This window comes from Chiloscyllium plagiosum, chromosome 22 (genome assembly GCF_004010195.1).
Source record: "Chiloscyllium plagiosum isolate BGI_BamShark_2017 chromosome 22, ASM401019v2, whole genome shotgun sequence".
Taxonomy (NCBI): Eukaryota; Metazoa; Chordata; class Chondrichthyes; order Orectolobiformes; family Hemiscylliidae; genus Chiloscyllium; species Chiloscyllium plagiosum.
Genome location: NC_057731.1, coordinates 11,809,326 through 11,835,113, shown reverse-complemented (window position 1 = coordinate 11,835,113; position 25,788 = coordinate 11,809,326). Strand labels below are relative to the sequence as shown.

General features: G+C 41.1%; 1 protein-coding gene across 1 annotated transcript in view; it reads right to left on the bottom strand.

Moving 5' to 3' along the window:
* Positions 1 to 25,788, bottom strand: part of papss2b (3'-phosphoadenosine 5'-phosphosulfate synthase 2b) — a 74,280-nt gene that overhangs the window by 34,892 nt on the left and 13,600 nt on the right. The window contains exons 2-5 of the mRNA XM_043712392.1: positions 7,913 to 8,027; positions 6,808 to 7,043; positions 4,117 to 4,255; positions 1,632 to 1,750 (exon numbers count right to left, since the gene is read on the bottom strand). Coding sequence (XP_043568327.1) covers positions 1,632 to 1,750; positions 4,117 to 4,255; positions 6,808 to 7,043; positions 7,913 to 8,027 — 609 coding nt within the window. The remainder of the gene's footprint in view (positions 1 to 1,631; positions 1,751 to 4,116; positions 4,256 to 6,807; positions 7,044 to 7,912; positions 8,028 to 25,788) is intronic.

Here is a 25,788-nt window from a genome sequence, read left to right as displayed (position 1 = left end):
ACTAATGCGATCTCCATGGCAACACTGCTACCAATCACATTCATTTGTCAACTGATCAATATTCTCTCCTCATACCTTATTCCCCTTTACATTGATATTATTGGGACTATCCTGATGATTTCAAGATTAAATGCTTCAATGAAATGTGTATTTTTCAGCAATACGCAAGTTCATATTACCAAGAAACAATTTGAAATACTAAATTGTTGTTTTCTCTAAACTGCTCCACATTCAAAGGAAGGAAACTAAAAATAATTAATTCTTTAACAACTTTTTTGCAATTTTTATTGGAACAAATTTTATCACTGAGTCTATTATTGATTATGGTGATGAGGGAACTACCTGAAACTGCATTTGCTTGACTTACTACAAACAGTTCTCAGTCTGTTGAGGAATTGAACCCACATTTGGTGAATAATATTTAACTTAGAAAAATATTGTGCTGTTCATTTCGGTGTGGGATCATGTTCAAGTAATGACCAAAATTAGTGAGTGGCAAAAATAGCCTCTTTATTCAGTAGTTGCAGTAGTTCAGGGCGGCAATAGAATCCCGAAATATAGTTTTTACAGTAGCCTCTTTATACACAGTTCTTACATATATCAAAATTCCATTGCTATGGTGTTATGTTGTTTTATCTATAGTACACAAAGGTCTGAGGGGCTTCTGTCCTGGGAGACAGGCGTTGGGTTAAAACGGGTGCTAAGTGCTAACTCTTGATGGGATTAAGAGTGTCTGTCCAGTCTGCTTGTATAATGGAGAGGTGTTAGTCCTTTTTGTCTTTTAGGTTAGTAAATGTTAGTAAAAAATACTAGGCCTATATGCTGTAAATAAGTTAGAACTTGTACCTGTACTTAAATGAATAAAGGGTATTAAACTGATTACCACAGCTGGGATGTGAGATTTGTTTACTATTTGCCAATGTGAGTTTCATTCATGCATGCAATTTCACATAAGCCCTGTGTTGACAGTTAGTTTAGTCTATCTTGCAATAGTAAAATACACTACAGAACCGTGGTTTCATGAATGAATGAATGAAACCGTGTTATATTAAAGAACGGGTTAGTAAAGGGTTATGAATAAATGAACAGGAGCTCAGTATTAATGAATATAGTGAGCTGATGAGTGAGTTAGGGGGGAAAATGAGGACTACAGATGCTGGAGATCAGAGCTGAAAATGTGTTGCTGGAAAAGGGCTGAAGAAGGGCTCATGCTCGAAACGTCGATTCTCCTGCTCCTTGGAAGCTGCCTGACCTGCTGCGCTTTTCCAGCAACACATTTTCAGCTCTGATGAGTGAGTTAGCAAAGATAACCTATAACACAATATCTCACATCAGCCAGAGTAATTGCTCTGGTTTTGACTGCCAAAGTGGGTCAGAAAGAGAATTTTTGCTTTTATTTCCTTGGATTTTCACATTTCTAGGTGGATCCCATGGTTTTGGATGGGGTCAGGAATGTAAAATACAGAGCAACGAGCTTCATAGCAAAGACTGTCTTATCATTATTTGTGTGTTTTCAGAAATATATAAAAAAAAATAATGTTCTCTCTGAAACAGCTGTTGACTTGTAAGCAGCTATTTCATTTTCAGAAAGCTAGGTATAACTTTCAACAATACTGAGACATTTTACCTACCCTCTCTTCTAAAAGCTCAACCAGTTGTTGGATACATTCATTTACAGATGTGAGGTTTGTTTTCAGCACCAGCTCTGAACTTTCTGGCTTCTCATATTCTGAATCAATGCCGGTAAATCCTAAACAAATGAATAAAAGAAACTGGGTGAAGCAGTGGAGAATACTCTGTGACTTGAAGACATGCATATGCAAATCCCTAAACTGTTAGCAGACTTGTTATTGACCTAAGACACTTCCAAACAAAATAGCTTATCTAACATTATATAACACCAACCATTCATCTACCCTAAAAGCCCAATGGATTACAAGGTCACTGGGTACCATTACATAAACCAAAAGTGCCCATGTGCTGAGTTAGCTGTCTGAATCAGGGCATTAGGACAAAGCATGACAATTTAACTTGGAGACACTTGGCCAGGGGACACGTGTTTCTGCTCTCAATTTGTACTCGGAGTGAATGTGAGTTAAAAACACCATCAGCATTTCATTGTGATCCCCGCAGCAATTTAGTTCGTCTTTGTGTGCTTGCACCATGAGCCCAGGTCACATCCTGGCCCCAGAAGTGGTGTACAGAGGATGATGCATTTCTGAGATGGTCTAGAAAGCTCAGGAGTCTCATACTTTATATTTCACCTATTAACTTTAAAAAGATAGAACATGCAACTCCTGTGTTTGCATCTGGAGTGATATGACCGGAGCTCCATTCATGATCCTTGAAAAAAAAGGCTGAGGGCTAATTTAGTAGGGAAAGTGTTTCCTGGGTAGAAGATGTTTCCACTTGTGGAGCCAGCTAAATGCAAGAATTTTACATTTTTACGTTAGAATTCTGAGGACATGTATTTGTGGTTGGTGTGGTGGAAGGGTTTTTGAGGGGTATGTTGCCAAATTCTACAATTGGTTTTCTTGCTACCTACTTCCCAATGCTTGATCTCCTTGCAATTCTATGGCCAAAATGACAAGCCTAAGGGTGACCCATACACCCTGTCCCCCACTGAGGCTCTTAAGAGATAAATTACAGGTCACTTAAGGGACACTCAACATTGGCCACAAATCTTTATTTAGCGGGAATAGGTTGGTGACCAGGATGGGAGGCAGACACTCAGAAGGTTAGAGGGAAAGGGAGTGGAGTTATTTCTGCTTCATAGGCTCCCTTTTCCAATTAGAATCCAACCCCCACCACCCTATCATGTCAAGCTCTACCTCGTGGAGGTTACCACCATCCGCTCCCCAACTCCTTTGCAACAATGTTCCTCACCCTGTCACATTCCAGCAGTGTCTTCTGTCTTGGTCCCAGTGGAAGGCCCTTAGCTAGTTCTTTTCTTGGAAACTTAGATACAGTTTCAGTATGACCATCAGCCTGAATGTGGTACTGGGACCAGAGAGCTGGGAGATTGCAGTGGGGTGAGTGACATATCAGCCATAATCAAATAATGGAGCAAATAGGAACAGAATTAGGCTATTCAGCCTATGTCTGATGGTCTTTTTGGTGCTGAAAATCCTGACACTCTGCCCCAGGGTCATTAAAGTAGGATAGGCACTAAGAAATCCTGCCAGGATTTTAGGAGAAATCTTTTAGTCCAGAGAGTGTTTAGAAAATGGAACTCACTACCATATGGACAGGCTGAGGTCGATAGTACAGATCCACTTCATGAATATTTAGAATTATCCATGAGTGTGGAAGGACCATTAAGGCATACTGTGAGACGGAGTGGGCAAGTGGAGACATGTGAAGCATAAACAAGGTTAGAGTGGTGCTGGAAAAGCACAGCATGTCAGGCAGCATCCGAGGACCAGGAAAATCAATGTTCCGGGGAAAATGTATTGGTATTTTCATCAGGAATCAACAACCTGATGAAGGGCTTTTGCCCGAAACGTCGATTTTCCTACTCCTCGGATGCTGCCTGACCTATGGTGCTTTTCCAGCACCACTCTAATCTCCAGCATCTCAGTACCCACTTCTGCCTAGTGAAGCATAAACAGTTGGGTTAATTAACCCGTACTGAAAATCTAGGTTTGGAAAACTTGAGCACTCATGCTTGTGCATTATGGCAATGGGGCAGCAGAGTGAACTTGTCCCTTTGGACATTAAACTGGAATGGCCATTTCCTCACAAATAGTTTTCTAAGATTTGCATTGTCTCTGCTCAAAGTTCAAAATCAGTGCAACTTTGGCTGCAGTTGTTTAATGTTCCTGCATTCTCTTTGCAAAGCCACTGCAAGGTCATGCTGTATATTAGAAGTAAAATACCAATACATTTTTTTACGTGTCTTACGTAAAAAAACTAAATGAACACTGTTTCACTGCACGAAATGGGGCTGCGTGTTTACTGTGCAGATACTCTTGAAACTCTTCACTTAACTGATAACCATCAACAATCCTCAAACTTATAATTTGCAGTAGTAGAGAAAGGTCTCACAGCTATCAGAGAATATTGAGTCAATGGTATTATCACAACAGCTCTTCATTGATAGTACGAGATTGATACCTTTGATTTCTCCTGCTCTAGCCTTCTTATAGAGACCTTTCACATCACGACTTTCACAGATATCTAAAGGAGCATCGACAAAGACTTCAAAAAATGGAAGTCTGGAGGTCTCATGAATTTTTCTTGCTTTTTCACGATCCTGAAGATGGAAATGAATATACCAAATTAATACTGTTTATTTGTGATAGTTGTCAGAGGCCACTGACGCTGTCTTGTGATCCAGTCAGCCCAGGAAGTAACCATATTGTGCTGAAGTCAATGCAAAGCAAATTATTCAGATAATAAATCAGGTTGTTTTAATTGTACTCCATGGTTTAGGATAACATTGCCCTTCTCAGTATTTCAAATATATGGTTTAAGTGGTCTTTGTTAAAACATGTCCTGTTAACAATACACAGCAACACTTGAAGTCAGCAGCAAATGTTCTGTCTGATAATCTCTATGGATGTATTTTATACATATCTTCAGCTTTTCATGATAACACATTAATATAAGAGCTGGTGACGGCTTCAATAATTAAAACACCCATTATAGTGAGCACTGTAATGAAGGCATCAAATGAGGTGTCTCCCTCCTAAATGACCTTGACTGAAACATTTGAAAATAATATCTTAAAGATCAATTTGCTTCTTTCTGCATTGGCATTTAACAATTAGAGAGAAGCTTGGACATTAGTTTCTTTTAAATTGACAGTTCTGAACAGTTAAATGTACTTATTCATCCAACAATTACATCTCTGGTTGTGAACAATCATTTATCAAATCTGAAATTCAGGAAGTAAGGGTCAATGGATTGGATGTACCCAACATTTATTAATATATTTCTAAAAAACATTGATTTTTCAAACAGAAAGGTAGATTTTAGAAACATACCATTTTTTGATAGAAACTAGTGTTAACTTTTTTTATTCATTCACAGGATTTGGGCAACATTGGCTATGTCAACATTTATTGTCCATTAATTGTCCAGAGGACATTAACAGACAACCAGATTGCTGGGAGTCTGGAGTCACGTGTCAACCCGAGCAGTTAAAGACATCAGCTTCCCTTCCATTAAGGACATTAGTGAATCAGAAGGGTGCTTTAAACAACCAACAACAATTTCATGATCTTCATTAGACTCTTAACTCCAGGTTATTACTGAATTCAAATTCCACCATCTGCCATGGCAGGATCTGAAGCCAGGTCCTCTGAACATTTCCTGGGTCATCTTTGGATTAGTAAACTAGTGATAATACTACTAGGCCATTATGTCTCCTGCATATTCCATGTAAAAGGGACTTTGGTATGTTGGTAATTAACTTTCCAATGTACAATAGCTGTATATGGAGGAGTTCAGTATATCTGGAGCTTTCAAAAGGTGTACCACTTCTCTCTCCTACTCTCCTGTTTTTTGAGCCTCCGACCCAAACATTCCTCTTTGATTAAGAGGTTGGATAAACCTATTCTGCAGGCAACTCCATAGCACCATAAAATGTTGCGTCTTCATTTATTCCCAGGATGTGAATTTCTTGAGAAATTCCTTTCCAGCAGGCATTTTCCCTCCTCTCAAAACGTTTGGCCAATAGCAACAGTTTACAGAAAATTCATGCAGGTTGTTAAATTTCAGATTCAAAAGTATAATGCTGATATGTTGAATTAGACATTGTTTTAAGAGGAAGATGGTCAGCAACCTCAATATATAAGTACCTTGGTTGTCTGGAGGATGGAGACCAAAATGAACTTACATAATAGAACATGTCATTTTCTTCTGTCATGCTCACCCCTCACGAATGTACAAGTTAAATATGAGCTAACGAAGGTTAAACCCAAAAGAGAAACTTCACTGGAAAAGAACATGGAGTTGACTTTTTCTTTCCCGTTGGCACACATGGAACTACAACTGTCGAAGCTAATCTTGTCTGGTCAAGGCTTCTTGAAGTCACTTAAATACAAATACCCTCTCTGAATATATTCCTGAAACATAATTTTTGTTTATATTTGTGCATGGGATCAGGGTTAGGTCAGCATTTATTGCCTGTCCCTAATTGTCCAGAAGGCAGCTACGTGTCAACCACATTGCTGTAGGTCTGGAGTCACGTGTAGGGCAGGTCAGGCCAGGTAAGAATGGCAGATTTCCGTTCCTACAGGACGTTAAACCAAATGGCAATATCTTTAGCCCAGAACAAATGTAAGAGAGAATGCTTGGAATCCTGAAGCCAAATGCATACCAATTCTGTAAATCCAATCTTTTCTTGAGTGCGAGTTTATCTGTGCAACTGGGTATGGTCATGTACACATTTGGCTGCTAATTTATTAACATTTCTCTTTCTTGAAAGCTTACAAGAAAATGTGGCACACAAACAGAAGTTGCTGGAAAAGCTCAGCAGGTCTGGCAGCATCCATGAAGCGAAATCAGAGTTAATGTTTCTGAGGAACAGTCACTGGACCTGAAATGTTAACTCTGATTTTCCTTTACAGATGCTGCCAGACCTGCTGAGCTTTTCCAGCAATTTCTGTCTTTGTTTCTGATTTAGAGCATTCGCAGTTCTTTCGCTTTTTCAGAAGACCTGTCTGTTATCTGCTTCTGGAAATTATGGAACTCAGGGGTTAAAGATTTGTTTTAAAACGCATTGACTTCAGTCAGTCAAGACATGGAAGAAAAGATAGCTAGGTCTTTCATGTCTAGAACACTTCTGTCCAATGAGCTTACCTTTTCAAAGGGAGAGATGAAACTAGTGATGCAGACAAGACCAGCATCTGCAAACAGTTTGGCCACCTCAGCAATACGCCGGATATTCTCCTCACGGTCCTCAGAGGTGAACCCCAGGTTTTTATTCAGTCCTTGTCTGATATTATCACCATCCAAAGAGTAACAAGGAATACCGTGGGTTACCAAGTACTCCTCCAGTGCAAATCCAATGGTGGTCTTTCCAGCACCCGATAGACCTGAACAGGAAGTACTGATGTCAATGAGATGGAATGAGCTTTCTAAAATTCCCAAAGGAAAGATCCACAAGTATAATCACCATGTCTATATCACCATGGGGTGGCACGGTGGCTCATTGGTTAGCAGTGCTGTCTCACAGTGCCAGGGACCTGAGCATGATTCCAGCCTCGGGTGACTGTCTGTGTGGAGTTTGCACATTTTCCCTGCATCTGTGTGAGTTTCTTCCCACAGTTCAAAGATGTGAAGTTAGGTGGATTGATCATAGTATTCAGGGATGTGTAGGTTAGGTGCATTAGTCAGGAATAAATGTAGAGCATTAGTGTGGGGAAATGGGATTGGGTGGGAAACTCTTTGAAGGGCTTGTGTGGACTTATTAGAGTGATGGACCTGTTTCCACAGTGTAGGGGTTATATGATTCTATATTACTCCACACATTTACAATAAAACCCAGTGGTGCCAGCACCATTGTTCCAGGCAACATTCTCCTTCCTATTAAATTGATTCTCACTTTTACTACAATCTGAGATTACTGTCCTCCCTTTCTAGTTTTGGTGCTGCAGGCTTGAGCTGTAGTTTCAGGAGCAGGAGTAGGACCAGCACAATACTGTATAAACTGATTGGAAGAGTACAGGGCTCTTTGTGTCTTGGACATTATAAGATTAATAAAATGTTCTGGAGTGAAGAATGTGACGTCTTTATCTTAGTTATGTTGATGAAAAATCACGTGCTCAGAAATAGTCACAGACAATTAAAACAGAAGATGCTGGACAAACTCAGCAGAGCTTGGTATCAGTGGAGACAGAAACAGAATTACCATGGAGTGCAATATAACCTCTCTTTGGAATCCTAGTCTTGGACAATGCATTACCTGTCAGCCAGACTGTACAACCACGGAATCCACTACGGGTGCCAACTATTTGGCCTCTCTTGTTTCGACTAACGTGATGGGACTGGTAAACCACATTGGTGGATTTGTGAATTTCCTGTAAGGGAAAAAAAAGTGTTACATATCAGCAATTTTCTGACAGGACACTTTACCAGAAATACACCCAGTTTTCCAGAATTACTATATATTAGAAGACTAACAAAGAGAAAATAAATGAAAATTCTATTTGTGCCGAAATAAAGCAAAGGCACAATCATGAGACACATTCTTTGATGAATGATACTGGAAAAAGAATGATTGAAGACTTCTGTTTGTTTAAACTTGTCCTAGCTGATTAACAAAAACAGGATGCAGTCATTTAGGAGATACCATTCCCATATGTTTACTTACTAAAACTAATCTGCAATCGTAAAACAGGAATGCTGGATGCTTATCAACTTCAGTGTAAAACACATGCAGATCTACAGTCTCCGAATACAAACATAAAGCGTTCACATAAAATCTTAAAAAACATCAAGGGCCGCAGTTAAAGAGTCAACCACATTGCAATGGCTCTGGAGTTCATGAGTTGACAAGACAAAAGTAAAGTCAGCAGATTTCCTTCCCTAAAGGATATGAGTGAACCAGTTTTTTTAAAGAAAAGTTTGACAATGGTGTCATGGTCACCATAAGATTTCTGATCTATTCCAGATACTTTCTTTACATTTAATTTCACCATCTGCATTGGCAGGATTTGAACTCATTCCCCAGTACATTAACTCTGGATTCTGGATTACTAGGTCCAGTGATATTAACACTGCACCATTGCCTCCAGTAAATTAAGCCAAATTGTTGGCACAAGTAATGGATTCCATGGTTGCACTGTCTGACTGACAATAAATATGTTGTCAAAGACTAGGGTTCTGAAGAAGTGATATATTGGATTTAAAAGATTAATTCTGGAGACCCGCAATGATGTTAAGAAGCGAGTTCCAGGATTTTGATCCAGTGACAGTAATATACTTCCAAGACAGGATGGCACGTGGCTTTGGGGGAAACATGCAGATGGTGGTGCATCCATGTATCTGCTTGTCTTGTCCTTCTGGATGATAGACATTACGGGGTTGGAAGGTGCAGTCTAAAGAAGGATTGATGAATTACTTTGTTGCATCTTGTAAATGGCACATTCTGCTGTCACTGTGCATAGGTGGTGAAGTGACTGAATGTTGATGGTGTGGATGAGGTGCAAATCAAGCAGGCTGCATTCTCCTGGATCATGTTGAGCTTTTGGAGCATAGTTGATGCTGCACTCATCCAGACAAATGCAGCATATTCCACCACACTCCTGACTTATGCCTTCTAAAAGGTTGACAGGTTTTGGAGAGACAGGAAATGAGTACCTCACTGCAAAATTCCTATCATTTGACCTGTTTTTGAAGCCACAATATGTATATGACTGGTCCAGTTCAGTTTCTGGTCACAGAATAGAGCCTTACTGCTTGATAGTGGGGGAGATGGACTGTTTCAGTATTTGAGGAGTTGCAAATGGTGCTGAACATTCTCTAATCATTAGTGAACATTCCCACTTCTGGCTTTAAGTTGAGGGAAGGCTATTGATAAAATAACTGAAGCTGGTTGGGCCTAGGACACTAACCTAAGGAACTCTTGCAGTCATATTATCCGACTGAGATGAGTGACCTCCAACAAACCACAACCATCTTCCTTTGTGCCATGTATGACTCCAACCTGTGGAGAGTTTTCCCTCGATTCATAGAACATGGAAAATAGGAGCAGTCGTAGGCCACTTGATCCTTTGAGCTTACAATCCTGGCTAGCCATCCAACTCAGTACTCTGTCTGCACTTTCTCCCCATAACCTTTGATCTGAAGATATAGCCCTAAGAACTATATCTAATTCAGTCATGAAAACATTCAATACATTGGCCTCAACCACTTTTTGTGGTAGTGAATTCCACAGACTCACCACAACATGGGTGAAGACATTTCTCTTAGTCTCCATCTTAAATGGTCTCCCCCTTATCCTTAGAATCTGATCCCTGGTCCTGGAACCCCTGCTCATTGAGAACATTCTTCCTGCATTTACCCTGTTTAAAGTCTCCACTGGTTGGAGTCAAACATGGCACAAAGGAAGAAGGTTGTGGTTTGCTGGACATCTCAGTCGGATAATATGATTGCAAGCGTTCCTTAGGGTAGTGTTCTCGGTTCAACCAGCTTCAGTTATTTTATCAATAGCCTTCCCTCAACTTAAAGTCAGAAGTGGGGATGTTCACTAATCATTAGACAATGTTCAGCATCATTTGCAACTCCAAATACTGAAGCAGTCCACATCCCCAATATCAAGGGTTATGATTCTGTTCTTTCACCAGAAACTGAACTGGACTAGAATTTCATAGGTTACCATGAAGGTTTAGAAGGAGATCTCCACTCTTTCTAAACCTGGTAAATATAGTTATAATAGATTTAGTCTATTGAAACGTCAGTCCTGACATCCCAGCAATCTGTCTGGTAAATCTTTGTTGCACTCCTTCTAATGCCCTTCCTCAGATAAGAGCAAAATTGTATACAATACACCAGATTTGGTCTCACCAAAGTCCTGTACAATCAGGAAGACATTCCTGTTTCTGTACTTGAATCATCTTGCTATGAATACCAACATACCATTTGCTTCCTTCACTACCTACAGCACCTGCATGCTTACTTTCAGCAGCTAATGTACAAGGAGATCCAGGACTCATTGTCCTGCCTCCTTGCCATCCAAACATAATCTGCCTTCCTGCTTTTGCTACCACAGTGGATAACCTCATATTTATTCACATTATATTTCATCCACCATACATCACCCATTCCCATTGACTCCAGTTTTGCTAGACTTCCTGGATGTTGTACGGGGTCAAATGCTGTCTTAAGGTGAAGTGCAGTCACTCTCACCTCTCCTCTGGAGTTCAGCTTTGCTGTCCATGTGTGGACCAAGGCTGAAGTGAGGTGAGGAGCTGAGTGACAATGCCAGAACACAATGTGAATGTCTCTGAGCACTTGCTTTGCAAGTAGCTTTTGATAGCACTGCTGTCGACTCCTTCTATCATGTTGTTGATGATTCAAAGTAGACTTATTGGTTGCTAATTGCTGGTTTGGATTTTTCCAACTTTTCACGCACAAGACATTCTTGGACAATGTTACACATTGTTGGGTACATGCCAATGTTGTAGCTGGACTGGAACAGTTTGGCTCAGGGTGTGACCAGTTCTGCAACTCAGGCCTTTAGTACTATTACCAGAACGCTGTCACAGCCCTTAGCCTTTGCAGTATCCAGTGCCTTCAACCATTTCTTCATATCATTGGAGTGAGTTGAATTGGCTGAAGACTGGTATCTGTGATATGGGGGAACCACTGGAGAAGGTTCAGATGGAACATTCACCTGGTTGACTACACTTCAAAGATAAATTGATTGCTTTTCATCAGTTTTAAATAGAAACCAAAGACAAAGGTAAAACATTTTGGATAAAGAATGATTTTTCAACATACATTGTGGCACCATTCAATCAAGCTTATTTGTTATTCAATAATCCCATCCTGAAGCAACAGGACCTATGGCTAATTATGAGATTCTTTCATAATGAAAAAGGTCTTTCAATAACATCGTATTTCTGCACTAACTCCTCCCTTTTGCATTTGGGCTCTACCACAATGCAATTCTTAAAGCCTTGACTTCAGGCTGCTGCTTTCTTAACCAATTATTAGTGGTGCATATCAAATCAAACTCAAACATGGAATCATTAAATTCTTCTTACAGCATTCCTCTAGTAAATCTCACTTCCCTGTGCTTCTCCCAATATATACTGCAAGAGAACACGGGAGATATTGGTGCAATCACAATCTGTGTGGAACATGGTGCAAAATATAAAACAATCATGGAGGAGGATATCCATCTGAATTCCTGGGCAGCTTAATGCTGTGTTCACTTGTACAACAAGCTTGTTTTCATGCAAAATTTGTTGTGCATGAAATGATTGTCATATATTTCTATAAAGCAACAGTATGTCAGCTTCAAAAGTAATTCCCTGGTTGTGAATTGGGCTTTTAGAAGCTGTGAAATTTGTTATATAAATATAAGCTTTATTTGGCATGACTACTTAATTTAACAGCTCTCAACTGAATTCTTATATTTCTTATTGTAGCAATCAATAAGTGATGGAATAATACCCATAGGGAGCATTTTGCTCCTTATGTTGAACGATGGAAGTGCTAACAAGATAATGAGTATTGCATTTGTATTGCATCACTGCTTGAGGGGTTTAAAGACTACTATGATTAAAAATAAAGGCAATAAAGAAATTAAAAGGTATTTTTTAAATAGGTCAGTGGAAGATTTACAATGTATTGAAATTTGTAGTCAGCACTGGATGATGTACTGGGACATTTCATTCTGTATTGTCCGTTATGAGCCTGTCATATGAGTTTTGAATGAGTTAGAGTTTGAGATGTCAGGTTATCTTAACTAATGCAATCGCCTATGAAACGTGCACTGCATGTTATTCCATGAACATAGAGTCATAGAGATGTACAGCACGGAAACAGACCCTTTGGTCCAATCCATCCATGCCGACTAGATATCCCAACCCAATCTAGCCCCACTTGCCAGCATCTGACCCCTAATCCTCCAAACCCTTCCTATTCATATACCCATCCAGATGCTTTTTAAATGTTGCAATTGCACTAGCCTCAACCACTTCCTCCGGCAGCTCATTCCATACACATACCACCCCCTGCATGAAGAAGTTGCCCCTTAGGTCTCTTTTATATCTTTCTTCTCTTACCCTAAACCTATGCCCTCTAGCTCTGGAAGCCCCCACCCCCAGAAAAAGACTTTGTCTATTTATCCTATCCATGCCCCTCATTACTTCATAAACCTCTATATGGTCATCCCTCAGCCTCCGGCGTTCATGGGAAAACAGCCCCAGCCTGTTCAGCCTCTCCTTATAGCTCAAATCCTCCACCCCGGCCACATCCTTGTAAATCTTTTCTGAACCATTTCAAGTTTTGCAACATTGTTCCGATAGATGTTGTCATTAAGAGAAATGGGAGTGGCCTGGAATGGAGGGAACTAGTAAATAGGATACAGTTTGTCAATAATTTTAAGTTACCATAACACAAATTACACATTTTTTAAAGGTATAATGCAGAGTTACTTCAGGTCTCCTGCGAAAAATGTGTGATTTAGATATACGCAAAAATTGCTGTTGTTTCTAGTAAACTTATTCACACCCACATACTACCATTGAGTCATCTATCTGCGACTTTATGGTGGTATGTGGGTGTGAAGGAATTTAATTTTCAACTAGGTCAGCCTTATTCAAACCCTGATTTTAAAATCAAGTGTCACAGTGTGTGTCAGAGTGCAGATGACTAAAATCCTCTTGGAAGGTTAATGGGAGTTTGTTTATATGTTGGGGTTTAATGACACCAGCAATCAACTGGTAATTACTGACTCTGCATGCTCACCTTTAGATTTTCTTATTCTGCGCATGTGCAATAAAAAAAATGCAAAATTTTGTTCTAAACAGTCTACTTGACACTTCTTTACATTTATGAATATATTCTTTCATGCAATTCTTTTCATTGTTACGCATTGACAGTTTTTTTTTAACGTGTCTTGGGTGTTAGCAGACATAGTTGAAATATTAAGGCATTAGCCATGTCTGAGCAAATTTGCAAAAATTTAGTTAAAAGCTTCTCTAGTTCAAAGGAGAGCTAACTAAAATCAGATGTAAGAATAGTTTCTCCTAGGATGAGGAGTTTATTCAGAGCTGTTAAGGGAATATGTTAGCTCAGTGTAATCAGTGCAGTTTGTGAAAGCATCTAGACCAGGGATGTTTGGTTAGAAATCAGCATTGAGTATTTGAAGCTGAGAAAGCCTAAAGACTCAGTTGTATGAGCCAAAGAAAAAGACCTCATAGCTCACACTACTGGAACTGAAAAAAAGCAGTTAACTCAACCTACAGGTTTGATAGGGAGGAAAATCTCACTGGCTTTTGATTAATGTAAAACAATGGTATTGGGGGAATGGATTAAATTTTGTTTTGCCAGATGTTGGAACTGTTTTAAATTATGTTAAATATGGATATCTTAGTTTGTTTCCTTTTTCTTTTTCTTTCATTTACATCATAAACGTCTGTTTTGCAGCCTGGCTTCATGCTTATAGCTCAATGAAAGACCACCACATTAAGTTAAGCAAAACAAAACCATTAAGCTATATTTCATTCTAGGATCTGACTTGTCCAGTAGTAACATTAGCTGGGATCATAACTTCATATGAAAGGTCATTTACTCATACCATGCTTGTGACTTCAAGCTTAAGTCTTCACTAGTTTAGGGGCTGGTTTCTCCTTGACTTTCGGAATCTAATCATTGTTACACCATTGACAAACAAATACAAAATGACATTTTTGATTGATTGAATCTAACTACCAAATAAAATGTGGCAAGCCAATACTCTCTGGACACAGGATACAAAACTATCTTAAGTGTCTTGCTTTAGTTAGTTGTAGAAGGTAAGAAAAGACATCTTTCTCTCTAGGATCTCTGCATTCCTCAATTCTTATCTTTTCCATATTCCCTGTTTCTTTTGCCCCACCACTGGCAGCCATGGATTTAACATACTTGGCTAATCCTCAATACCTCATTCTTTTTTTAAGACATGCCTTCAGCTTGCTTGCTAACCAAGCTTTTGACCACCTGACCGAGTATCTCCTTACTTTTTTTTAATTTCAAAAATATACTTTATTCATAAAATAATTTGATGGTCTGTACAGTTGGTCATGCCATACATATGTAAACATGTACATACAGAGATCAAAACTTATCATTTTTATACAGGTCTGTACATTTTTCAATCATATGCCCATATAATTAACTGAGGCGTCAGCAGAGCCCAAATGACTGCATGGGCCCCTGTTCTTCGTTAGGCAGGCAGGCTTTACACAGTGATCTTTCCCCACCGCGCCTTGGCGGCAGCTGCCCCAAGCTTCAGCGCGTCCCTCAACACGTAGTCCTGCACCATGGAATGTGCCAGTCTGCAACACTCAGTCGGGGTCAACTCCTTCAGCTGGAAGATCAGCAGGTTTCGGACCACCCAGAGAGCGTCCTTCACCGAGTTGATGATCCTCCAGGCACAGTTGATGTTCGTCTCGGTGTGCGTCCCGGGGAACAGACCGTAGAGCACGGAGTCCCGCGTCACGGCGCTGCTCGGGACGAACCTCGACAAACACCACTGCATTCCTCTCCAGACTCCCTCTGCGTAGGCACATTCCAGAAGGAAGTGTGTGACAGTCTCGTCCCCGACAGGATCTGCCCTCTCCTTTTCCCGAAGGGTCTCAAGGACACTACGTGCTGTCCACTTCCTGATTGACTTGTGGTCAAAGGTGTTTTTCTTGATAAATTTCTCCACGAAGGATAGGTGATACTGAACGGTCCAACTACTCGGAGCGTTCCGCGGCAGCGGGGCCAGGCCCATCCTTCGCAACACCGGGGACAGGTAGAACCTCAGTACGTAGTGACACTTGGTGTTTGCGTACCGGGGATCCACGCACAGCTTGATGCAACCACACACAAAGGTGGCCATCAGGGTGAGGGTGGCATTGGGTGTATTTTTTTCCCCCGTTGCCCAGATCTTTATACACCGAGTATCTCCTTACGTGTCTGATAATACTCATGTTAAGCACTTTGGGGCATTGTTCATGCACTGCAATGGTAGCTATTATTACTTCACCTAATTTCTTAGTCATTGTTAGTGAAGTTTGTGCTAATTACAGTTTCAGAAATTGTTCTGGTCTGTTTCATTTATGCCTTGTTGTAGCGATCCCTAGCTGCAGACAACATATTGATAGAAAATAGTGCCAAATGAGAGTGAAACGGCAGACTGAAAAGATGTGAGTGAGTGAGAGCTCAGTTTTCAATGAGCAAAGTGGAGATTGGTATCACTGTGATAATTTCAGAAATCCAAAAAAGGTGAAGCTGGGGAACAATGCATTGGTTAAACAAGAAGCACTTCACAGTAGGAACAAAGCGAGGGCATTCATTCAACAGTCTCTGAAAACATAAGACAGTTTTCACAAAGGAACTGTATGAATAGAGGCTGACACTTAAGTCATTTAGAAAGTTTGATCTTACACTGTGCCATTGTTTTACAATCTTGAAGTTTCAGGTCTACAACTGTGCATATTGTTAATTTGAGCATTATAAAATCTAGGTCATAGCTCACTGTAAATTGAGCCCTTTGCATGACAACTGATAGGGTGATAAAATGAAAGCTGTAATAAGTAACAACTGGAACTAGGATATCACACCAATTTCACTCTGGCGAAGATTAAATGGAACTGAATTACCATTTCCATCATTGAAACAATAACTTTTCACATCAGAGTATAATTTCATGAAATTGCTCCTTTTTATAAATTCAGCTCAACAAGTACAACATTCCAAACTGATTAATTTTACATTTGGGAAACATTTTATGTGATTGCACCAACTTTAAGGGAACACTAACTCTAAATGAACAACCCAGTCTAATTGTTTCCAAAAGAAGTACTCCTACCAAAGTTTCTGGTGACTAGATATAACAAAGTGGAGACAAAAAAAATTCAAAGCATGTTATGTTTCGGCAGCAAGCAAACAAAAATAATTTTTGCATCTTTTCTATCTACCAGCTATACCATTGGGTTAGAAGGGGAATGGAAATCTCATTTAGAAACTGGTTTACAATATTGTCTCTAGGTTATTTAACCTTCACAATATTCTTGAGCTTAAATGTGTGAATTTTATTAAATATAATGGATGGCTAAACAAATATTCATACTACCTGTGGAACAATGTTAATTCGGAAGAGTCAAAATATCAAATGAATATCAAGTGCTAACAACAACGTGCACAGGTTCAATGAGGTTGATAGGATGGGGATAAGATGCACCACAATGGGAAGCTAGAATGTGTGGGGAGTGAAAGAGGGGCACTGGAATGTTAAAGAAAGAGAGATTTTGAATCAGTTCATCAATATTTCGCACCAAATAGTAAGACAGTGTATTGTGACAGCATTGAAAGGATATTTCAGAGGACATGGACACAGCCAGAAGATCAGTCTTTGATGTGGGCCAGAAGGAATGGAGATGCAGAAGTGATTGAGAATTGAGTAAGTGAGTAATTTGGGCTGGGATGCTCAGCTGGAAATGATTACCAAGGTGGGGCATGCTTTGGAAGCAATTTTAGGATGAAGACAGAATTCCAGATTTGCTCGAAACCACAGGACTAGCAAACATGGTGGGAATGCATGGTGTCAGTTCAGAGGTTCAAAAGCCAGTTCAACACAACTTGAGTCTGTTAGTTGGACTGCACTTTCTGGTGTATGCCAGTGGGTTAAGATATCCATGTGTAGTATGGTCTGTGTCTGAGCACTAGCGTGCCATAAAGGACACAGTTGAAGAACTACTCCACGTGTCCCCTGTGTTGCAGGTCAATTAACTCTCTCTTTTATGAGTGCTAGCAGTCACCTTGTTAACTAACCAAACAAAAGGAGACAGGACAGCAAAGGGACTGTCACCCTGAATGCTGGAATTCAGTAGAACAACAGAATCTCAACTCACCTGCAAAACTCAATCTTGAAAATGTTCAACTACCAATGTCAATTCTATTAGTAATCTTTATTGCAGCTGTTAAAATATTCAATTACCTACTCTTCATGAACTATTCAGAGACTGATTTGTATATTTTCTTTAACCATTGTTGTTTTGGAGTCACCACCAATTTCAAATCTGAGTGTTGCACATTAATTCTTCTTATGTTTAATAACTAATAACCTCACTCTTTGTTAATGCAAGAAAATATATTGAATTATCCCCTTTTAAAGCATAAGTTCATTTGGGTCTGAGAGAACACAATCCACATGGGAGGGCCCTATTTTAAAATTAATGTTTTTGCAACAAAGCGAGTGGTTGGGTGAATGAAGGGCAATCAGTTTGTTCCTCCTCACCTGACAGGTCAATGATTCAGGGTATCCTGTCTGGACCTGGAACAATTTGGGGAACTTTGTCCAGGGACTGGACATGACAAATTGAGAGCTTGTCTGGGATTCTAGAAGAAAAAGCAGTCAGATTTCCTGAGGATTCTGTACAGAGTTGAAATTTCAGGTCAGGTTTCGATACATTGCTGAGTTTATGCACCATCAAGCAAGCTGCATGGAGGCTGATAGAGTCAGGAGCACAGTTCATTGCTGAGTACTGACAGGGTGACTTTCATTGAGCTGATATTGAACTTTTGGAAGATTTGCTTCATTCAAGATGACTCAGGCAATAAAGTAGCAAACTGAATGTTCTCCATACGCTCAAATATCTAACGCATAAACTTGAGACCAGGGAGATGCCTGCTGTACTGAGGCAGCAATAGCTGGAGGGCTTTTAGGATACATGGTAGTAAAATGAGGAAAGACAATGGCCTTTCACCAGACTATTAATTCAGAGACCCAGGTAATGTTCTGAGGACCCAGGTATGAATTCTGCAGCGGCAGATGGTGGAATTTGAATTCAATAAAAATCTGGATTTAACAGTCCAGCGACAACCATTGTCGATTGTTGGGAAAACCCATCTGGTTCATGAATGTCCTTTAGGGAATGAAGCTGCCATCCTTACCTGGTCTGACTTACATGTGACTCCAGACCCATAGCAATGTGGTTGACTCTCAACTGCTCTCTGGGTAATTAGGGATGGGCAATAAATGCTGGCCTGGCCAGTGATGCCTTCACATCCCATGAATGAAAGAAAATAGTATTTCAGCAGACTAACATGGGGTCGTGGTTCATGAAATGCTGCTGAGTTCTCTTTCAGGGAAAGCAAAAGAAAATGGATGGATACAGTAATGGCAAAAGTTGATCAAGTTGATAAAGCATAGTTGCAAAATTAGTAGTTTCCAAGTCTGCATACTAGTTCTATTCTAATGTGAAAATGTGGTGGAGAGTTGCTAGTGTGAAACAAGCCAACATATTCAACCCCCAGCTGGGAACCCACTGAATCCCCACTGCTAATTGTGAAGTTGTATTATTTTTCTGGTATTAACCACCTGTATGTGAGATTGCATTGAACATCACCCTGACATACAGACCGAAAATCCTTTCTCTCTGTCTTCAACAAGGGCCCTTTAGAAGCGACTTAACCTGAACCTGTTTTGGTTGAGTTTCAATCCACATGGCAAACTGACTCCTCACCTCAATCAAAGTTGGCAAGCAATCCCAGAAAAATGATGAAGATGGCTGATTTGGAAATACAGTCACTTCTGCTATAATGTATGTTTCTTCAACGCAAATTGGCTTTAATATGATTGAAGAATTTAGACCGTTATTTGTAGAACGCGAACTTTCCTTACCTGTACTGGCGATAATGCAGTTCTGGCCCCATTAGTTTAAATGGTACGGCTACTGCGTGATTTTGTTATAACGTGTGATCGCACAAAAATAGACCTACTGCGTTATATCAGAACTGACTGTATTCACCTTGCTGCAATAGTGGATACTGTTGAGAGCTAGACCAAGGCAGGTTAAGTGGAGATCAGTCAAGTTGTACCAGATATGCTCCATGGAGACATATATGCCAATTACTTTTATTGAACTCACCTTGCAGGAAGCCAACAGGTCAGGTTGAGCAGCAATTTTACATGTTCTAGTCATGAGTTTTAATTTGGTTCACAGATCTCAAAACTCCATCACAGTGATGACTTGTTCCTCCTATTTAACACTGTGTTCTCACCCAATTAGCCCTTCAATAAAACATAACCAATACCTCCTCCCCTTCAATCGGACTCAGACATTCCTGCCTTTGGGATTATAACAAGGTACATCTCAAACAGCCTCACAACAGCTACTATTCCACTCAAACCTCACTGCACCAAGATGAACAGTTCAATTTCCTATATGAGCAACCTTCAAGACCTTTATAAAGCAGAAAAAGGAAATGTTGCATCCCTCAGCACTAATCTCCTTAGATTTAATAGGCATACATTTAGTACAAAAGCATAGTCCATATATCAAGAGCATTTGTTATTAGTCTGTACTAAAGATTACATTTATGCTTATTTACTTTGTTATGGCTGAAAAATTAATTTGCGATATTTTCCGAGTTATTTATAACTGGAACCTAACTCATGGACAAAGTCTTTCTGATTTTACTTTTATCAATGAGCCTGTTGCAAAATATCAATTAAACCTTTTTTCTGAGGGTAGCAGTGTTTTATCGGCCAGAATTCAAGATGATTTGGACAATCTAGGCCCTTTACATTTGAAAACCTCAGAGATGGTTGAGTCACAGAATCAGCTTCCCTTGTGGGAAAATTATAAAGCAAGTCTTTCAGGAAAAGCAACCAGCATAAAATGCCAGTGAAGGACTTAATAAAAAACACCCATTGCAAAAACAAAGTTAAATGTGCAGGCATTTCCCTCTTTACAGAGTTAGCCAGAATTGCAGTCATTACTTCACTGACAGTCCTTGTTGACCTAGTCTGCTGATCTCATTTTAAACAGTTTGACACTTTGGTGTGCCAGGTGTCTGAAACACTAACGCAGTGTTTGAAAGTTTTTTTTTAAGAAGAAAAACTGGTGCTAATGCTTTCAGCTCTGAGTGTTATCCAATACTCTGCAATACTGAATACTTGCACTGTTCACACGACATGGTCATCAGATTCTGAAATCTCACTTTTCTCAAGTGCTGTTCAGTTTTGTTGTTAAGGTTAAAAAGAAAACCAAAGGCTGGCACAATGGCCAATGACTACAATACAGTCTACAATGGTCTGCTGCACCCAGTTCCTATCTACTATACTGGAGTGGCAGTCAGATGCTGTCTGCGTTATAGCACCCAATGCAGCTGGGTTCTGTCATGGAAAGGAGAGCTTCCTCCTTCACAATGTCCTTATGTTGCTGCTCCTCCTCAGAGGACTGCTCCCATTCCCCTGGTTCCTTCAGCATCTATCGCCATCATCATGTTACCTGCTCCAATTGTGCAGAGCACCCCACCCCAGGATGCTGCAGCACATTCTGTCCAGACTATCCTGGTGGGCCCCCCCCCCAGTCCTGTCCAAGCAGTGGGACGCCATCTTCAGCAGCTCCATTGTCTACTCCACACGGCCCTGATCAGGGCACGGGCAGCATTGTGACGGTGTCTGCATCAGCCTGGGGGGTGCTCAATGGTGTCATGGGCCATGGGCACAGTGGGTATCCCTTACTCCCAGTAACCAGCTTCGTAAGGCCCCTGGACTCCCTCAAACACACCAGGTACACAAGTGTGCTCCAGAATGTAGGGGTGGTGACAGCTGCCAGGATAGCAGGTTACACACCTTCAAGAATGGTAACATAGAATCATAACAGTGTGGACACTGGCCATTTGGCCCATTTTGTGTACACCGGTCTTCTAAAGAAAATCCCATCCAGACCCAGCCCTGTGTTTCCCATGGCCAATCGAACTAACCTGTACATCTTTGGACTGTGAGAGGAAACCCACACAGACAGGGGGAAGAATGTGCAAATTGCACATTTCTTTTTTATTTCAAAAATATACTTTATTCATAAAATATTTTGATGATCTGTACAATTGGTCATGCCATACATATGTAAACATTCTATTTCTTTGCATATAGAGACAGAGTAATCATTCATATATACAGGTCTGTACAATTACTATTCACATATTTAGCAGGGGGGTCAGCAGAGCCCCCTGACTGCGTCAGCCCCCTATGCTTAGGCAGGCGTTACACAGTGGTCTTTCCCCACCATGCCTTGGCAGCAGCTGCCCCAAGCTTCACCGTGTCCCTCAACACGTAGTCCTGGACCTTGGAATGTGCCAGTCACCCAAGGCTGGAATTGAACCCAGGTACCTGGTGCTGTGAGGTAGCAGTGCTAAGCACTAAGCCACTGTGCCACCCACTTCTTTGGATAATCTGCACTTGTAACTCAATCCCAAAGCATTTCATCTTTTAGGAAAAAAGACCCTGATGTGTCCCTTTTTAGACCCAAAACAGATGGTGACATTTTCTTGACTTCAAATCTATTTTGTATTACACTTAGTGATGCAGCTCAACCTTTCAATGTAAATTTATGCAAAAGTAAAATGATGATTCAAATCAATGGGGAAAGATTACAGAGCTAAAGTGCAAATTCGGTTTCCTTCACTGTTATATGCTGTCATAACCTGCTTGGTATTTCCAGTACTGTGTGCGTTTTAACTTCAGATTTAAAGCATCTACAATATTCTACAATTCAACCAAAACCTGCTGGCTGCTTTGGCAATAAAAAAAAACTCAGGCTCTGACCTAGAGGAAAACTCCAATTCAGGGGGGCATCCAGTACAGCTTAGAGTCCCTACTGTATGGAAACAGGCCCCTCAGCCCAACAAGTCCACACCGACCCTCCAATGAGCAACCCACCCAGAGCCACACCCCATCTAACACTATGGTTAGTATAACCATACTATGGGCAATTTAGCACAGCCAATTCACCTGGCCTGTACATCTTTGGATGTGGGAGGAAACCCACACAGACACAGGGAGAATGTGCAAACTCCACACAGACAGTCACCCAAGGAGGGAATCAAACCCAGGTCCCTGGGGCTGTGAGGTAGCAGTGCTAACCACCAAGCCATTGGGCCACCCTTGATTGATCCTCAGAATGAAATAAAGGCATGTTAAGAATCAAACTTTATGCAGACCACATTTCTGAACCAATCCTCGGCTGTGGGGTGGAGTAGGGGATCTATATAATCAGAGGGTTAAAGCTTTGCTTAAGATCCTTTCAGACAGCTGAGCTTTGGGAAACACTTATGAATTCATTAGCATGTTATGAATACTCATTAAGACCCAGCCCACTGGAAACATGTTCATCTTGTTAGCTAAAAATGGGAAACATGCAGATTCACAAACCTGACTATACATACGAGGCATGTACATAGATTGCTTCCTTCAAGCTCTGTTCAGTACAAACTCCTTCCATTTCTTGATTCCTTCAGAATCAAGTTGTGAAGACTCTACACACCAATCAGCTGATATGAAGTCTCAGCCATACACATTCTTGCTTGTTGTAGTTAAATGCTTAAGGATAAGAGGTAAAGCCTGACCATGAAAGCCAGCCACACGAACTAGCACCAGAAAACGCGACCAGAGCAAGTAGGTGGGGCTCAAATGAAGAAAGAGTCTGAAATGAAAAAGATGCTCCCTAGGAAAGGAGTTTTAGGAGAATAGCTTCACAGAAAGGGGTAGCTGAATGGAATGGCACAGGAGGAAATGGAACTTAAAGGGTGTTGTGGGGATATTGGAAGGAAGATGGGAACAAACTGGGATGCACAGGAGAGAATCAAAAAGTGATGAGGTAAGGGAGACAGGAAGGGTAGGAAGGGCACATTAAGGATGGGGAACACAACAGAGGAATTAGGCATGCTGGGGAATAAGTGAATTGAATAAGTGGTAGTGTAAGGCTAAGGGGAGAATCTGGGAGGGAGTGGGCTGAGAGAGAAGAGTAGGAACACCAGGGGAGATAGTGAAAGGCTTGTCAGTCATGGGAGACGGAAGAAGGACAGAGGGGACTCCAGAGGGAAGGAGAAAGCTTACCTACATTTATGAGGGGAACACTACATTGCACAGGGGAGGGCAGAGGGAGAATGACTCAAAGGAAAAGTTCACACCCAGCATTTTCTCTAAAACAGCTCGCAAAAGGAGGCCTCACAGAGAACGCACAGTTCAAATGGCAGGGATCCATTTGGATATGGTGCAACAGAGCACTAATGCACCAAACTAAGGGAATTGAAACAAACTGAAAAATACTATTGCACAGCTCTGGGTTAAGAGCTTAGTAGTGAAGATAAGCACTCACCACAAAAATAACATGAATAAGCTTTTCCAACTCCAAACACTGATATCCCCACCATGCTCTAGGACTTTTTTAACTGGAAGTAATAGGCCACCTAAGAATCTCCAGCTGTGGTGATGGTGCCTGGCTTGGCCATTCCATAGGAACATTTCCTTGACCTCAGGTGTTGCGGACTGGCACATTCCAAGGTCCAGGACTATGTGCTGAGGAACACACTAAAGCTTGGGGCAGCTTCCCTCCAAGCACAAGGGGAAAAGACCGTTGTTTAAGGTCTTTCTGCTGAAGGGTCTGAGCAGTTATCAGACCCCCTCTTTGTCTCAATGTAAGCAAATAGTATCCTCCATAAGTGGGCAATGATAGTTTTGCAACTATCAAATTTCATTGTTTATTTTTTCTTTATATGCCAAAGACTGAGTACAGAACTGCTTTAGTACATAAAGATTATTCATAACAAATTAAGTATATTTTGCAATTTAAAAAAATGCAGGAACTTTCCCAGACCCATGTATCTGAAAGTTAAGGACATGGGGATGAAACTATTATGCAGCCTGCAGATTCCAGGGTTGAAGGTCTGTATCACAGGGGATAATGCAGGCCACTGAGAACTGGATCGAGCTAATGGAAAGCAATGCAAAGATCGTGGCCAGGAACAGAATGAGGAAAAGGATAACCACTCATGGGACATAGAGAATCCACCTCTCCATGTAGAGGGATTTGTAGGGCAGACTTTCATCCAACACATGGGCTGCCTGATGAAGGCACAGAGGTCAGACTGGTATCTCAAATGGAAAATGCTGCAACTTCATCAGCTTTACTTCGATTAAAGGAGGAGGAAGAGGCAGCTGAACAATGTCAACAGAACCAGAAACACTAGACTTGGGGCTAAAGCTGCGAATGAGCTAGTAGCAGCTGAAGACAGGAATAAGGCTTAATTCAGAAGTCTTCAGAGCGATGGGTCCCAGTCACCTGTAAATGAGGGAAGGGCAGTGCTGGAGGTGGCATTGCAAGATGAGGGTAGCTGTCATCTACATGTGCCACCTTCGGCAGGTAGATCTGGAGCTGCTTGGGTTGGGAGGCAGCACTATCACGCTGAGGATTACGGTGGTTATAAAAGTTCTTGCTATGGGCTCCTTTCAAATCTCAAGTGGAGTCACCTGTAGCATCTCCCAATTGTCAAGCCTCAAATGCATTCATGAGTTAATTGATACCATTCACAGGAAAGCGACAGTTTGTCCAGTTCGCCTCAGACCCAGACAGCCAGAGATGTGGGAATAGCACCCATCGCTGGCTCTTCAAAAAATTATTGTTAACACCATCTCCAGGGCTGGCTTGTGGATGACAAGGGCACTTCCGCAAGATGTAACGATCCCAGTGTCCAGCCCTCAGACTGATACTGAACAGTGCTACAATGCTAACCATACACCTACAATGACCATCAGTGGACAGATGACTGGTCTGCTGAAGATGTGCTTCTGTTTTCTGGACTTCTCAGGAGGGGTACTCCAGTACACACTGACTATGGTGTCCAGAATGGTGGTTGTTTGCTGTGACCCGCACAACCTCACTCAACAATGGGCCATAACTTGAAAGAGAGGGAAACGGACCAGCCAGGGAGGAAGGCGAATCTGAGGAAGAGGTTAAAGGAGCCACCGCTGATGATGAAGACAATCGTCAAGTCACAGCAATAGTGAGATGAGGCAGAAAGTCCTGAGAGAATTTCAGAGCAGTGAGATGTTAGGGCGAACACCTTTGCATTAAGGAGTGTGCCCAATTAGCAATCTAGAACATATAGAACAGCACAGCATAGGAACAGGTCCTTCAGCCCACAATGTCTGCTGACCGTGATCTAGTCAAAGCTAATCCCATTTGCCTGCATTTCATAGAATGGAATCCCTACAGTGTGGAACAGGCCCAACAAGTCCACACCCTCTGAAGAGTAACCAACCAGACCTATTCCCCAAACCTATTAATCTAC